The sequence below is a fragment of the Podarcis pityusensis genome (assembly GCF_964106645.2).
Source record: "Podarcis pityusensis genome assembly, chromosome: 7".
NCBI lineage: Eukaryota > Metazoa > Chordata > Lepidosauria > Squamata > Lacertidae > Podarcis > Podarcis pityusensis.
Window position 1 is genome coordinate 60,586,631 of NC_138031.1, and position 16,582 is coordinate 60,603,212.

Sequence of the window (16,582 nt, forward strand, 5' to 3'; positions counted from 1 at the left end):
GAGCACGATTTCTGTTCTCATCCTGAAGCAAAGTTCTTAACCCGAGGTACTATTTCTGGGTTAGCGGAGTCTGTAACCTAAAGCGTATGTAACATGAGGTACCACTGTATTGTAGTCTTTTAATATTGAAACTGGAAGGTTTTCAACGGAAATATGTTATTAATGTTATGAGTCACACTGGGGATTTTGGTAAAAAAGCAGTATACAAATCTAAAAAGAAATACAATACATAATTGATTCCAATCCTTAACGCAGCTGCAGGAGCAGCATAGTATTTAATGTATTTTTAATATTTTGTTGGAAGCCACCCAGTGGCTGGGGAAACCCAGCCAGATGGGCCGGGTATAAATAATAAATTGTTGTTGTTGTTGGTAGATTTTACAGATCGGTGGCAATATGGACACAGGGTTTTCTCTCTATGCTTAGCGCGCCTGAGCTGGCAGAAGAACCAGAGCTCTCATTGGGCTGCACTCTGGTCCCTTTCCCCTTCAGGAGCTGCAAATGCGCTTTCATCTTGCGGCCACTTAAAAAAAAAACAAAAGCCATTCGAACCGGCCCCCCAACTACAGCAGCAAGCATGCTCGAGGGCGCCACCATGGCAACTTCCGAACCGCCCCCACCCCCAGTTGCACGCATGCGCCGTGGAGCTTCCCCCCCCAACACAAAACCTCCCTTTCACCCAGTTCGCGGCGCGAGGCCTTTCCTTTCTGCCCGTCACTTTCTCAAAACCCCGCCTCATACGCCAGACGGCCCGAGCGCCGATTGGCCAGCGATTTCCCGCTTCCTTCTTCCCCTTTGACAACCCGCCATTTTGAAACGTTGTTGATTTTTATTTTTTTTTCCTGGGGAAGAGTGAGCAACAGCCTCACGTCTGGTCCCGCCCCTCTCCTTAAGTCTCTACCAGCCGCTGCTCTTGTTACCTGAGGGGTGGTGTGTGTTTTTTTCCTTTTATCTTTTTTTTCTCTCTTTTTTAAGAAATACCGTGGCTGTCCGCCATCGCTGCTGCTGGCACTTTCTCAGAAGTGCCCCGAGGTGCCCGTCTCGCGACGAGGTGGGTGTTCCGTTGCTCCCGGGATAACGGTCGAAGGCGAGGTCCTAACGGCCTGGGTGGCGGTTTCGAACGCCCAGGAAGCGACGTTTGCCGCGCGCAGCCCGCTCTGTGGAAACGGTTAAGGCGGCAGGGAGCCTCCTTGCTCGGAGCCTGACAGGATTTCTGTTCCCTCCGCCCGGCCTTGACGTCTCTTCAGCGTTTCCCGCCGGAATCCTCTCGCCTGACATTATTGCCCTTGTGGGGGGCTTAACCGTTTACTTATAGTGAGGGGCAGATTGAACACGGAGGGGGAGGGATGAGGGCTACCTCTCTTTCTCTGTCTTCTTCTGCCTCGGTCCCGAAAACCCCGGAGCTTATCAATGCTTAAGGAAGAGATGGTTGGAGCATGGAGTCACGTTTGTTTTGCCAGCGGGATTCTTTCAAAATGTTCCGTTTTGCTCGGAGTTTCTGTCGTGCTAAAGCAAAAGCCAACGGAAACCCAACAACAACAACCCTTATTCCAAAAACGTCACTGCTTTAGTTTGTTTTAGGAAGAAGAAAGTACAGCAGTCCTAGAAAGACCATCATGAGTTTATGTTCGGGTGCATAAAGTGGTTTCCGTGTGCTGGTGGTTTTTTATAGGTGTATGTAAAAGTTTAAATAGAAACTTCACATAATGGGGTGAAAAACAGTACAGTTACTGTCTGCTGCATGTTTTGTTTTGACCTCTGGGTGGGCTTCAAATATTTTTGGTTGAAGTGGGGATATGATCCAAGTTAGTGTTGGTGCATGGAAACATAAGACAGTTGTCATTCTACTACATACCTTATTTATGGGGCATCAAATTATGCCAGCACCACACACTATTAACATAATGTGTGATCGTGTAGGATAGCAGATTTCCAAGTTGTTTGGATTGTTTACCTCCTTCCTTTTGTGAAATCTTGTTAAAAAGACATGCCTTGTTCTGTTTAAGTCACTTGGGACCTTTATAACTAGGAATCCATGTTGAAACCCAAAGCTCAAAATAATTTATGCAAAGTGTATACAGTTTATTTTGCAAGCACATGTTCAGCTTGCATGCTTTAGTCAGTGTCCAATATTTGCATACTTCTGAACTTGGCCCCCAGAACTATTTCACTGGATTACAGGTAGTAAGTGTGGGTGTAAAAGCGTGTGAAGACCATGAGGAATAAGTAGCCATACAGATCACAGGAACTTGACTCTTTCCTTCTTCAGATGCTGCCTGTATTTTTATGTCATTAAAACTAGTTTTTAGAAAGTTTCTTTTTAACAAAGGAGGCTATAGCTAGAGTTCTGTAAAATTGCAGAGGATTAAACACTGCTGTGTATAATAAGTTGTATGGGGGGAAATTCCTTCTCAGAAGAAGCAGTTGCTTACTCCCAACTTCCGTAAATGTTTTTTCATTTGTCCTTCAGCCCTAGCTTTTACTTTGCGGCATATTTATTAGCCATATGTTGTATCTGATACATAAGGCAGTTGATGTAAACGTATGTAAAACAGTCACACAGCTGTTAATAATGTGGTATATGAGAACTTGCTGTTAAGGAGAATTCCTTTCTATGTTGCAAGAATGATGGAAGGGCACACGATCAAATGTTATTTTATATCAAAGTCATATTGACATTATATTTCCCCTGTGTTTTCATGCAGAAGAACCAACCATGTCATCTGTAACTGAAAAAGATGGTTCACTGTCTGCTGAACAAACAGAAGAAAGAGAACCGGAAACTGAGGACAAAGTTGAAGATAGTGAAGAAGAGGAGGAGGACGAGGAGGAGGAGGAAAAAGGTAGAAAAACGCTAATGTGAAGGAACACTAGAACTTGCACTAAGCTAAATATGTAGGTCAAGATCAAAAAGCCTGTATGTGCAGCAGGACATTTTAGAAAGCTCTCCAGATGTAGTCCCTTGCCCCCATCCAAGCAAAAACACTCTAGAATGGAGTCCAACATAATGTGAAGAGCTGCAGCTGGAAAGAAAAGGCACTTTCCCCTCAATGTCCAGGATCAGATGGCACTGGAGGTGAAACATTTTTACGGATGCATTTATGGAAAATTAGTTAAAAATCTTTGAGTATTCTGTAAAATTATATGCGCACTCAGTTTTTAATAATGATAATAAAAAATGATAGCTCTTCTAACTGAGATCAAACTGTAACCTTCTGAGAAGATGTTTGGGTTGCTTTTTCTCTAGTAATTTAGAGCATTAATAAGTTATGGGCAGCTCTGCAGAGAGTACAGATGTGCTTGGGGCTCAAAAAAAGGTAGGAGAGCCAAGAAGTACAAGTAGGATAAAGTGGACAGTTTTGTATAGGTGATGGAGAATGAGCACTTCTTCACCTTGCTCTTCTTTTTATATAGGAACAGCCATCTGTTTGTATAAACTTTATGTTGCATGTGAGTAAGGTTTTAAACGCACCTAGGTTACATGTTTTGTTTATTTACTTGTATATTAGGCAAAATGGTGAGTTTAGTATTTGGAAATCAGTAATCTGGTTTGATAGTCATTTTACAGTCTTTATACGTATATATTACTGGATTGTAAGCTTTAGATAATTAGAGTTTAAATAGTTCTGTGTATAAATAAAGGTGACCTGGGCTGTTTCTCTTCCTCATTGTGTTTTGCATTATTCCAGTTCTGGTGGTTACATCCTTTGTTTCAGGGTTCAGATATTGAAAAGTATGATGAGTGGCTTGCTGATACTATTCCTATCTAGTTTCTCAATTTTAATTAGAATCTGTGTAGACATGTTTGTTCATAGAGGGACTAGTTTTTTGAGGTCAATACGTATTTTATTAACATATACTTTCTGTGGGAAATAGCAAATATTTCTTGTTAGTTGGAGAATGAGGAATGAAGTAGTGTCAGTCAGGTGTGTATGTAAAGTCTCCTTTCCAGAGCCAAGCTTGAACACTTGTTCATAAGTTGCCATTACAACGCTTCTCAGTTACAATCCTTCACAGCGCTTGGGGGAGGTTGCGTTTTCTTACATGACTAGAGAAGGGCTGTTGTAGATTTATTTTAACAAGTAAAATAAGTACAACATTTAGTGAACCTTCAGAAATATTCCAGCCTGGAATTCCCGGTTTCAGAGTGAAAATTGCCACAGGTGTGGTGGCAGATCTGTAGATCTCCATGGCAGATCTGTAGTCCAACCCTAATTTGCTACAGTTTTGGGTGTTCCCAGAATGTTTCTTAGAATATTAAATATGTACTTTTGATCTATAGGTCTGTTTGTTCTATATGGTAACTAACTGTGTTTCAAAATTTTATATATAATTGTCTATTTCAGAAAAGAGTCTCATTGTTGAAGGAAAAAGAGAGAAGAAAAAAGTAGAAAGATTGACCATGCAAGTTTCTTCATTACAGAAAGAACCTTTTACAATTACACCAGGCAAGTTATTTTTTGCATACTGTATATTGAACATGAGTTATCTTTACATGTTTTTAAGTAGCAAGTACTTAGAACTCATCTTGTTATAAATAAAAATAATACCAATTTTATTATTTATATGCCTCCCATCTGATTGGGTTGCATTGGAGCCATTATATCAAAATGTTGAAATTATTGTCTAAATTTAATTCAACACTTGACTGCCTTTCAAGCAGAACCATGTTAGGTAATCTTAAGGAGGACCCATACAATAAATATCCACAGCCCCTGTCAAAAAATTATACAACAATACCAATCATTTAAATATATATGACTGATAACTATAACCACCTCATAAGTGTAATCTAGTAACTATTAGTAAGCATTAATGTTGTTAAATAGACTAATGTAATACATTTTCCCTTTCAGGAAAGGGGCAAAAACTTTGTGAAATTGAAAGAATACAGTACTTTTTAAGCAAGAAGAAAACAGATGAACTTCGAAATCTGCACAAACTTCTATACAACAGACCAGGCACAGTAAGCTTAGAAAACACTATCAAATTTGTTTTGAAAATGTCATGAAATATAGAATGGCCTTGTTTCTGAGGGCTGAGACTCTTTGAAGTCCTAAGATGTAAATAAATTCCATTTAAATCAGTGGAGTGGGCTTTCCAATAGCTGGTTTGTATGTGAAGGGACGCGGGTGGCACTGTGGGTAAAACCTCAGTGCCTAGGACCTGCTGATCGTATGGTCGGCAGTTCGAATCCCCGCGGCAGGGTGAGCTCCCGTCTTCGGTCCCAGCTCCTGCCCACCTAGCAGCTCGAAAGCACAATTAAGTGCAAGTAGATAAATAGGTACTTCTTTATAGCGGGAAGGTAAACGGCGTTTCCGTGTGCTGCGCTGGTGCCGGCTCGCCAGAGCAGCTTCGTCACGCTGGCCACGTGACCCGGAAGTGTCTCCGGACAGCGCTGGCCCCCGGCCTCTTAAGTGAGATGGGCGCACAACCCTAGAGTTGGACACGACTGGCCTGTACGGGCAGGGATACCTTTACCTTTACCTTTATGTGAAAACTACATTTCCAGGCCTTACTTGTGCTTCCTGGAATTATTAATTATATTATCTTTTTTCTTTGAGCTTTTGACCCTATACAAAGGGTATTTGAAGCTCCCATCTGTTCAAAAACAATTTGCCATGTGGTTGTTACAGTGGAAATAAAGTGAATCCAAATAGCTCTTTGCCTTACAAAGCTAGATGTAGTCATTTGGATCTTATCCAGTTGACTTTGGAATGGAGTCTTTATACTTTAATTTGTCCACACACCCCATTTGCATATTCATTTTTTTCTCAATAAACCTAAGATTGATAAATGTAGAGTCTGCTGGTGCTAGAAGTTACTGGGACAATCCTGTCTTTGCTCAGGGTCTTAAGCCTGTTTTTGATTCTCACATTCCATCATTGTTTTGTTTGAAATTGCTGCTAAAACAAGTGGCCCTGTAACAAAATATTGCATTGTGTAGTGCTCCTGTTCAGGGTTGCAGCCACATCACTTTCCAGGAAACTCCATTTTATTCTCCCTCAGATTTGCATTCTTCTTCCACCACCACACCTCCCAGTGGTCAGCATTCTATGGTTACTGGGTTGTTTTGGAGTCTGCTTTTGCGCGCACACACACACGTTTGCATGTAGACCTTGGTTTTCCCAAGCCTGCTGATACCTCCCTCTTGGGCATTAATGATACCATTTTGACTACATTAAAATCTACAAGAAGAATTATTTCGCTAAGGGCTTTATCCAGCACTGCACATGTGGACTTCTGCTTCCACAAGGACACTTGAGCTTCCTTCCCTCCTGCACCCCCCTAAAATCTGCTCTGGGTTGTCCTCCAACCCTCTGGAGCAGATTTTAAGGCCATGCAGGGGGAGAGAAGAAATTGAACTTGTTGAAATCAAGTTTGTTCTTCTCATGCATAGAAAGGGTTATATACATAGGAAATAATAGGCTTTCTAATATACTTTGTCTATTACTATTCTAACATTTTTATTTGTAAAATGCTTAAGCTTATCTTGGTTATGAAGAGCAAAATTGCTTTATGAACTGCTTTTTAGATACTTTAATTACCTGTATAATTTGTCATTTGAATCCAAATCTGTCTATATAGAAAATAGCTTCTATACAACATATTCCATACAAACTTACCAATATTTCAGTACATATTTTTACTTAGTGTTTTTTTTTTAAAAAAATGGTGTACCTTTTGTTTCTCATGAATGTGATTATTTGCAGCATGTAGCAGCTTGCTGTCTTACAGAAATTGGGGGAGGTTCTTCATGAAAAATTCCTTATCAAATAAGGGTATATGAGCTATTTTAACATTTGCTCTTATTTATTTCATACATAATTAGGTAGTTATATTCAAAGGTGAGCAAAAATTTATGTGCTAATCTTGTAGCCTTGTTTATAGGCTACAAATTTGCAGTGCTCCTTCAGCGGCAACTTGATGTTCACTGTGCTATCTGGCTGAGCACCCTTTCCAGCTTTACCTTTGAATTGATTCCATAATTACCATGTGTCAGAAGATCACAACTGCCTCAACAATGCAGGGTCACTTTCCTCTCTTTCCTTACTGTACTGCACTGTGGTCTTCAAAGATAGGAAAGTGTTGCCTAGGTAACTGGAAGACTCTTCTGAAAAATGGTGATCATTGCAGCTGCAAATAGTCAGAGAAGCAACACATTTGAGGTAGACTCAGTTTGTTTTTGGAAAATGTTGCATCCTGTTTCTCTTGAATTTTCTGTTGACAAAAACTTGTTCTAAGCCCTAGTTGAACTGCTTTGGATCAAGACCTGCTTGGTATAATGCAAATACCGCTCTAAAATGCATGTTATTGTGTTCTGTTTTAGGTTGCTTCATTAAAGAAGAATGTGGGCCAGTTCAGTGGCTTTCCATTTGAAAAAGGAAGTGACCAATATAAGAAAAAGGAAGAGATGTTGAAAAAGTAACATTTTAAAACTTTTTAGTATGATCAAGTTTCATTATTTATGTTAATACATGCATTTTAAGTCTTGAGCAGAGCAACTGCTTCAAGCCCTGTTTTCTATCCCTGCACATTTCAGTAACTTCAGTGTATAAGTATTCTATTTCAAACCATATCCATAAACATTACTGAAGGATAGTTTTATATTACACATGTGAACATTTTATGTCTAAAATGAATGGGTTTACTGGTGCTGAATTGTTTCTAATTAACTACTTAGTTGAAGATACAAGTGAGTATCTTGTTCAATAAAATATTGCTATTTTCATGCACAAACTTGAGGTATGGTCTTGTGAAATTTAAGCACATAAATATTGGTGATTTTTCTAATAGTTGAGTTACATATACTTAATTTTCCCCCTTGAAATGAAAAGCACTTAAACGTGCATACCTTTGGCTAAATTGTGCCCCCAACATTTAATTTAAACTTAAAATTCTCTGCCACCTTAATATTTGTGCAGTACTTTTGTAGAACTTAAATTTATCCAAAATAAATTTGCAGTTATAAACAGTATACAAGGAATACTGTATTTTGTGATGTGTTTTAAGATATTCAGAATCTGTGGTTGCACATGTGGCAATGTCTTTTTCCTCCTGGCAGTTGGTATTTCCAGTTTCCATTATAGTGCAATTTCCAGCACTTCCCTCTATGGAGAGGGCTAAGCTGCTACCAGTGTACTTAGGCTGACTTGCGGTAAAGATGGCAACCCATAGAAGCTGCCCTTCCTTCCATTATCACACAGACTCTTCTAGACAATGGTGGTATAATCATGTTGGTAAATAGGGGTTGGGTGTAACTTCTGAAGGGTGAATTTTATTCCTGAGGGCCTGCACAGGTTTCTCAGTTGTTGCACCATTGATCTTTGCGTAAACTATAAAAGTTATACTGTGGCTTCTTTCTACTGACAAAAAATTGAGAAGGTGTTTAAATAAATGAATCCCTATACCCTTTGAACTCTATCTTTGAATTCTGTCCTTAGCTGTAAAATATTTCCTACCTGCCTGGTTGGTATTTCTAGTTTTATTATAAGTACTGTTTTTATAAGACGGGACATGCAATCATTGAAGAAATATTGTCAAAATGTCAATTGTATTTCTGTGGTTTGTTTAATTTTTGTGAGTTGCCTTGAGTTTTGAAAAAATCAAAAAGTGGAGTATAAATAATAAATTCATCAATTGTATGCTTGTAAGATATATTTGAAAGCGCAGGTAGTCAACTAAACTATCTCTTTGCTCCTGTGTATTAAGATCAACTTTTATCAGCTATGTTTAATAAAGGGTATTTCTCTCTAGGTACAGAAACGCAATGCTGAAAAGTATATGTGAAGTTCTTGATTTGGAAAGATCAGGAGTTAATAGTGAACTGGTAGCCAGAATCCTAAACTTCTTAATGCATCCAAAACCTTCAGGCAAGGTAAGACAAGAAATAATAATGAAGCTATATTTAAATAACATTTATCATCTTTGTGGTGATCGTGCTTTTTATGTAGAGTTGCTATTGCTGTCCCACGTCAAACAGTTGTTGAGTTTTGTGTGGCTTGCCCCACCAAAAAATCGCATGTATGCTTTCCTTGATTCATATATGCTCTTGAAGATGTAAGTAACATGACTGCAATTCTATTAAGCCACTAGTGAACATCTTATTAGGTTCTTTATTATATATTATATATTATATGTTATATGTTGTTCTTGTGGAAAATAAGAGCGATGGAAGAAGGCAGTCAAATAGAACAAAGGCAGAGCTCAAGGGGAAAATGAACAGTAGCATTCTCCTTACAAGGAGTACTACAAGATCACTAGGTTTTGATTGCACGTTCGTATCTCTTCTGAGGTTCTTTATACAGAGACCATGCCTAGCAGCTATTAAACATTTGTTACAGCTGAGGCCCTTTTAAAAACAAATATGCAATTTCTATTGAACGGTGTATATGAAAACACAAGTTTTCTTCCACGAGTTTTGAGAATGAGGCATTCAACCTGGAGTAAAAAGCTCAATAACAAATTATGTTCTCATTGCCTTACAGTATTAGGCAATATTACCTAACAATTTATTAAAAATGGAAAAGCGATGTCTCTGAATTTTGTGTTTCTGCTTCTCTGGAAAAGACAGACACCAACAGTCAGCGAGGCTGGCATCTGAAAACAAACAAAGAAAAAGATGTCTTTATTTATAGCACTGCCAGGAATACTGCAATAAGACTCTTCAAATGGGGAGTGAAATCCTTCCTGAGCTTGTCACTGCTTTCCAGAATTTTCCTCTGGAACCACATTTGTGGAAGGTATCACCCATATATTTGGCATCAAACATGGCTCCTGTCATGGGAAACAAAAACTCAATGGCAACATTGCACTTGCCAGTCTTCCATATTCAAGCTGCTGATTGATAGCTAAAATAATAAGTGGAATCTGCAAGAAAACATTGGAAGTGCTGTTGTGCAATTCCATTCCCCCTCATTGGGCTATTTTGGGAGGATGTTCCCCTACTAAAGATCTTAAAATGAAGGATGGTATATAAATAAACAACTTTAACCCCCCCCCCAATAAAAAACTCAACAACTTTTGTGGCAACTCTAACTTATGCAAACTTTGGAGTCCCTCCAGATCTGCTAGTTCCTCCATATTCTACAGGTATGATACCGTTTTGGCTACATAAGAAATGGAACTCACAGTATGACCATCTTAAATAGAGGAAATACCTTCAATTGAATCATTATCCTTAAATAATACATGTATGTAATGTCTATAACTTCATTCTAAAAGAAACCTGTAATCTCATGGTACCTTTTCAAAATGACCATAGTGAAGGATAACACTTTGAAGGTGGTTAAGGTCTAAGCAATTACTTATCCCCCATAAAGTCTTATAAATAAATAGATAGTGAGTTTTAAAACTATTTTGTTGTTTGAATTGCCTCAATTTTCAATATTTAATAGCCATTGCCAAAATCCAAGAAAACACCTAACAAAAGTGGGAAAAAGGAACGCAGTAGCTCTGGAACGGCACGGAAAGGCAAGCGCACTAAATGTCCTGAGATCCTGTCAGATGAATCCAGTAGTGAGGAAGATGAAAAGAAAGAGAAAGAAGAATCATCTGAAGAAGATAAAGAAAGTGAAGAGGAGGTAGGACCTATTTGCAAACTATCCATGTTGAAGGCCAGCTACAGTAGGCTCTCTGATTTGCTTAAAGGGCATTGAGCTGGAGATGATAGGATTATAGAGAAAAATATTTTCATTCCATAGACCTATTGACTTTTAAGTTATTTGCTTAGTGATCAACAGACTTAAACTTGAAAGTAGTGACTAGATGCTGATAAAGTACAAAGACTTGTTTGCTAGAGGTGTGGATAGGAATGTACCACAGGTTCATTGTTCTTCGCATAATTACTTGTTATTTTAGGGACAAAAATGCTTGGTGCTCACCTCAAACAAAGGTACAGTTCTCAACAGAACTAGCTAACGCCTTTCAGCCTCACACCTTCATTATCCATTGCAACCTTACAGTGACAGCATACTAGCAATGGGACACTGTCACTATCTGCTGATGGCTTTGGGGGGGGGATGACAGGCCAAACTTAGCCAGTTCACCACCTTCACTATATAATGCAAGGTAACTTTTTGTATCCCTGCAAAAGCAGAAAGGCATGTTCTCTTAAAATGCAGGGGCATTATTAGACCTAGAGAGAAATAATGCAGTTACAAATAGCTTGCATGTGTATTTTGGCTTTGCTGCAAAGAGTGCTTTCTAGCAATAAACTATGCTTTAGCAAGAAGCTTCATAGTGTTAGGAGTGGTTTATATTGTAATAGACTTTGATGCTCTCTTTATCACACCACAGCCACCTAAAAAGTCATCCAAAAAAGAAAAACCCAAGCAAAAGACAGCTGTGAAAAGCAAAAAGGGCACAAAGAATGCTTACGTCAAGAAAGCAGATAGCAGCACAACCAAGAAGAATCAGAACAATTCCAAAAAAGGTGAACCTATCTTTCTGGGGTCCTGCAAGCAGACAGGGACAAGAACAGAAGAGTATATACAAATACAATTATACATACTTACATAAAGGGGGGGGGGCATAAAGATGGATGCTTTGTAACAAAGACAGAAAAGTGAATGGAAGAATGTTTGACAGCAGGGCATTGTGGTAGAATGTTGGGAGGAGTGAGAGCAAGCGGCAGGTGAAGAGCGTCGGTTGAGAACAACAGTTTAAAAAGAGTGGCTGAAGAGACGAAATGAGAGGAAAGAAATGGTTAGAGTTAGCATGGCTTTTAAGGAGAAGAGAGTTTTGTTAAGATAGGGCATTAGAACTGAGGGTTCTATATTAAGCGGCTGCTTTTTCTAGGTATTATGTTCCCTAATATATGTTTTAACTGCCTGTTCTGGTCTGGGTGGATTTTAAGGTTAATATACATCACCCTTCATACCTTGTGTGCATGCACTTAATCATAGAAAGCCTGGACTCAGTAGAGTAGCTAAGTGATTGATTTAGTGACCTCCCTGGCTTTGTAGGGACCCCAGGGAGGAGGTAGGTGGCAACAATGGTGAAATGGCCAATGGTTTTAAGGGAGCAGGAGACCTTTAGTGGTAGGTAGGTAGAGTTGGGAGATCAAAGGTAACAAATAGGGGATATGCTGGGATATGTGAGCAGAGAGAAGGGAAACCACAACCCCATAAATAGTTTTTGAAACTTCTCTCCATTTCCAAAGAAGCTTGCTAGCTGGTCTTGGCAGCTGTCATTTGAAAAGCCCAAGTTCAAAAGTGCTTGAACACAACTAAGTCATTCAGTTTTTTGGTCCAGGTGAAAATGTTTAAGTGGAAAGAAATCATTATCCACATTTTAATTGAAAAATATCTTTACATTTAGAAAGTGAGTCAGAGGATAGTTCGGATGATGAGCCTTTAATTAAAAAGTTGAAAAAGCCACCTACAGATGAAGAGCTGAAAGAAACAGTGAAGAAGCTTCTGGCAAATGCAAACCTAGAGGAAGTTACAATGAAACAAATTTGTAAAGAGGTACAGATTTATGACATTAGTTTTCCACTTTCGTTGTTTTGCTTGCAGTTTACAGCAGTAATGTGGGTTTTTCTGGAAAGTTTTCCTTTGCAAATTAGGGAAATTTGGAAAACTCCCTGTGGCCCTAAAAGCAGGAATGAGGAACCTTTTTCAGCATAAGGGCCATATTCCGAGTGGGGAACCTTCTGGGGGCCACTTGCCAGCGGTGGATGGTGCAATAGATGTAATTTTATATTTGTACAAAAGTATAGGGTACAGTCTGTCCAAAGAAAATTCAAAGGCTTCTGCTCATATATCTTGATCCAGGCAAGCAAGGGACATTATAACATTTCAAGGACACATTCAAAAAAACTGGAGGAAGATGTGGTCTGGGGAGAGTAAATTGGAGATACCTGAGGAATGATCTCATTTGCCATGTTAGTTTTCCTTGTACAGTGGTACCTCGGGTTACAGACGCTTCAGGTTACAGACTCCGCTAACCCAGAAATGGTACCTCGGGTTAAGAATTTTGCTTCAGGATGAGAACAGAAATCGTGTGGCAGTGGCACAGCGGCAGCAGGAGGCCCCATTAGCTAAAGTGGTGCTTCAGGTTAAGAACAGTTTCAGGTTAAAAATGGACCTCCAGAACGAATTAAGTTCTTAACCCGAGGTACCACTGTACTGCATTTTATATAGACACGAAACTGCCAACCTTGCCTAATGTTGATTTGCAGTTGGTATCCATTAACTGCTACTTTCACATTGTTAATTATCTGAAGAAAGATGAAGCGGTGAAGATTTGTCTCCCCCCACCCCCATCACTGGTTTGCAGTTAGAAACCTTTAGAGTCAAATGTAAAAATGCATGCACATTTCATAAATTATTATGCTTTCTTGTTGGTGCAGGAAGAAGCAAGTGAACTCAGTTTATGCTGTCTGTTTTCCTAGGGGGCAGTCATAATCCCATTATCACAGTATGGTATAATTATACTAAACGTAGTAAAATATATTTAGGTTAACCCCTGAAAGATAACTAGCATAGGTCCCATGTCACCCCCTAGTTTCTCCAGAGCCTGCTTTGCCTCCAAGGGCTCAGGGCAGGGCAATAAACAATCCCTATTCTGTCCTTGCAAAAAAACTGTGAAGGTTAGACTGAAAAACTGTGAGTGATCTAAGGGTTCTTCAAGGTGGATCAGAGAACTGACTCTGGGTCTTCTTAGTCCTAATTTTGACACAAAAGCGTCTATTTGGATATTATATCTACCTTTTATACCTCCCTTGCAATATCAAAAGTAAAGGGAGATGCTTCAATTTAATAAACAAGCAATCTCTCCATTCTGGTACTCACATTTAAATTGCAAAAGTTATACAGTGGTACCTCAGGTTAAGTACTTAATTTGTTCTGAAGGTGTGTTCTTAACCTGAAACTGTTCTTAACCTGAAGCACCACTTTAGCTAATGGGGTCTCCTGCTGCTGCCGCGCCGCTGGAGCCCGATTTCTGTTCTTTTCCTGAAGCAAAGTTCTTAACCTGAAGCACTATTTCTGGGTTAGCGGAGTGTGTAACCTGAAGCGTGTGTAACCTGAAGCATATGTAACCCGAAGTACCACTGTATTAGACACTTCTACATGCATAGTGAGAGTCAGGTTAGAGAACAGAAATATTTGCAAGTAAGTATAAGTCTTTATGTTACGTTGGAAAAATGGAGTGGAGTCAGACATGACATATAAAGAATATGGTTAACTATGCTTTGAATATTTGACTTCTGTGGTGCAAACTGGGGGAGGGAACAATTTTAATGAGGTTTTAAAAAGCAGCCTCCCCAAATGCAGTAGTCCCAATCCAGATTCTTACCTTTCATGCCTGCTCTTAATGTATTTTAAAAACTAATGTGATACTGTTTGTGGTACAACCAGTTTGACCCTTAGTCATTGGGAGAATGTTTGGAATGTACTGTTTGACTTACCTTTGTGTTAAATTGGTTGTTACAGGTGTATGAAAGCTATCCCAGTTATGACTTGTCTGACAGAAAAGTCTTCATCAAAAAGACTGTGAAAGAGGTAAATACTTGATCAATGAAATATCATGTGATGATCCAAATATTAAAAGCTGCTCTTTAAATTTGGAAATGTTGGGTACCTAGGAAGATCTCAGTTCCTGAAATTCCACCCAAAGTTTACTCATTTATTATGCTTAGTTTCAACTCAATAAATTTAAAGTAACTTTAAGATAGTCCCCCTTATCTAACGTTTCACAGTGTACCCTTAAAGGCCTGTAGTCCATCCTTAGCCATAATTACTTGGAAGTAAGCCCCATCAATTCCCCTGGAACTTCCTTCCAAGCAAGCTGTTAGAATGGCAGCCCTAGCAATGTGTTTGTGGGAAGTGGGATTTACAAAGTAGGTTAAAGATTAAAAGTACACAAACTCTTCTCTTTTTAGCTCATTTCATGATCTAATGGGAAGAAAACGAATGCTGCAGACTTGTTCCCGTGGATTTAAATATTTTACAAACACCAGCAAAACCTTTTTTTAATTTTTGTTTTGTTTCGCCCTTTTGGGTGGGCATAACATAGTATTTAGTCAGGGATGATTCTACTGGCTTAATGTTCTGAGTGTTAATGGAAATTACTTTAACTTTTAAAAATTGCATTTAATGCAGTTCTTAGGTTTTTGCATGGCCATCAATGTTCCCTGCTTTTACTTTGTACATCATGGAATTTCTTTGTACAAGCAGATTTAATATAGCTATTGTAGGTTTTAGTGCATTGTAATGTAGAGAATTTTTTAAAAATCAGTTGATACGAAAACTGTTGTATCTGTATGTACACATGCTAAGACTGTCAAATACTGCAGTATTGGGCATTACTTTTAATTTGAATACATACCATTCATTCAGGAAGAAGTCACATGTCCTGATCATGAATGCTCTAAATTATGTTATACTATCTTGCATGTGTAAGATATCTGAGAATTGTGAAGAGCATAGTAACTTGCAAATTGTTATTTTTGTACTTTTAAAAGCGTTCTGTTTGTATATATATGCTTAAAAACAGGTTGTCGGGTTTTTTTAAAAAAATCAGTGTGTTTTAGAAGATTTATGACCAGTGTCAGTGTTCAGGAATGAGGCTGAAATTAATTAGGAAACAAGTTTAACTAGCATTTAAAAAGATGGTGTTTCTTGCCTTATAAGGGAATAATTGCACTCATATTTTTCAGTGTTTAACTTGCTAGAGTGGACTACAGCTAATTTTGTTCCAAAGGCTTGACATGATACCCTACACCAAAGGGTGACAAACCTCTACCCTGTTGGTCTAATTAGGTCCAGCAGGGGACTACTTCCAAATTATGCCCACTTGCCCAGCCCCACACATAACTGATGTCAAGTGGGAGGCAGGTAAAGTGTAGCCTTCACTTTGAAGTACATTTCCCAACAGTTCTATTGAGCCTACATACTGAAATAAATACATAGGAAAAACCAAAACAGCTTTGAGAATTGCAGTAAGTATAAGAATCTTCTCTGAAGGTATGTGAGCTAAGTTCATATGCAATTTTTGGTGTTCAGCTGTTCTAGAATCCCTATAAAATCAAGCTCCCTTATGGTAAGGAATAACTTAACGATCTTTGTGGTATCCACTGGACAGGTTTCCTGTGTCTGTATCCAAAATTAGGCTATGTTGATAAATGAATAGGTGTTTAAATGTATTAATAGACACCTGCTGCTTTGATTCAGTGTGAGCTTTGAAATTTAAAACCTCAGTTTTGCAAACAATTGTTCATGAAGTTTTATTTAATGAAAAGTTTCATGAAACCTTTTGTTAATGTGCACACATGATCATGACTTAAAGCTCTCAATAAATGCCAAACAAGTATGTGTCATAATGTGAAATGTAACTAGCCCCCTCCATTACTGTATTGATTATAAGTTCTGCTAATGTATTGTTCAGGAGTCAAAAGTCACAGACCTATGTTCTGAAACTAGTCGGCAACTAGTAAGTTGATCAATCTATCATTTTTACTGCTTTCTTTGCATGTGATCCTTTATATTAAGGCTGAGTGTAACTAAGTTTTGTATTCAATAAATGTCTTTAAGAAAAATGTATATTTTGATATTTTAATACATGTACAGTAAAAATA

General features: G+C 38.6%; 2 protein-coding genes and 1 long non-coding RNA gene across 3 annotated transcripts in view; 1 reads left to right on the top strand and 2 right to left on the bottom strand.

Moving 5' to 3' along the window:
* RNF144B (ring finger protein 144B) overlaps positions 1-1,056 on the bottom strand; it is a 73,640-nt gene extending 72,584 nt beyond the window's left edge. Inside the window, exon 1 of the mRNA XM_081015312.1 lies at positions 921-1,056. The gene's annotated coding sequence lies outside the window, so the exon portion shown is untranslated. The remainder of the gene's footprint in view (positions 1-920) is intronic.
* Positions 1-16,582, bottom strand: part of LOC308482307 — a 200,547-nt gene that overhangs the window by 133,135 nt on the left and 50,830 nt on the right. The gene's annotated exons all lie outside the window — the stretch shown is intronic.
* Positions 711-16,543, top strand: DEK (DEK proto-oncogene). The gene is made up of 10 exons (XM_081015327.1): positions 711-1,051; positions 2,706-2,843; positions 4,347-4,448; positions 4,857-4,966; positions 7,331-7,425; positions 8,758-8,878; positions 10,398-10,583; positions 11,299-11,434; positions 12,322-12,470; positions 14,439-16,543. Exons 2-10 carry the CDS (start codon positions 2,717-2,719, stop codon positions 14,517-14,519), a joined length of 1,107 nt encoding a protein of 368 aa, XP_080871453.1. The 5' UTR covers positions 711-1,051; positions 2,706-2,716; the 3' UTR covers positions 14,520-16,543.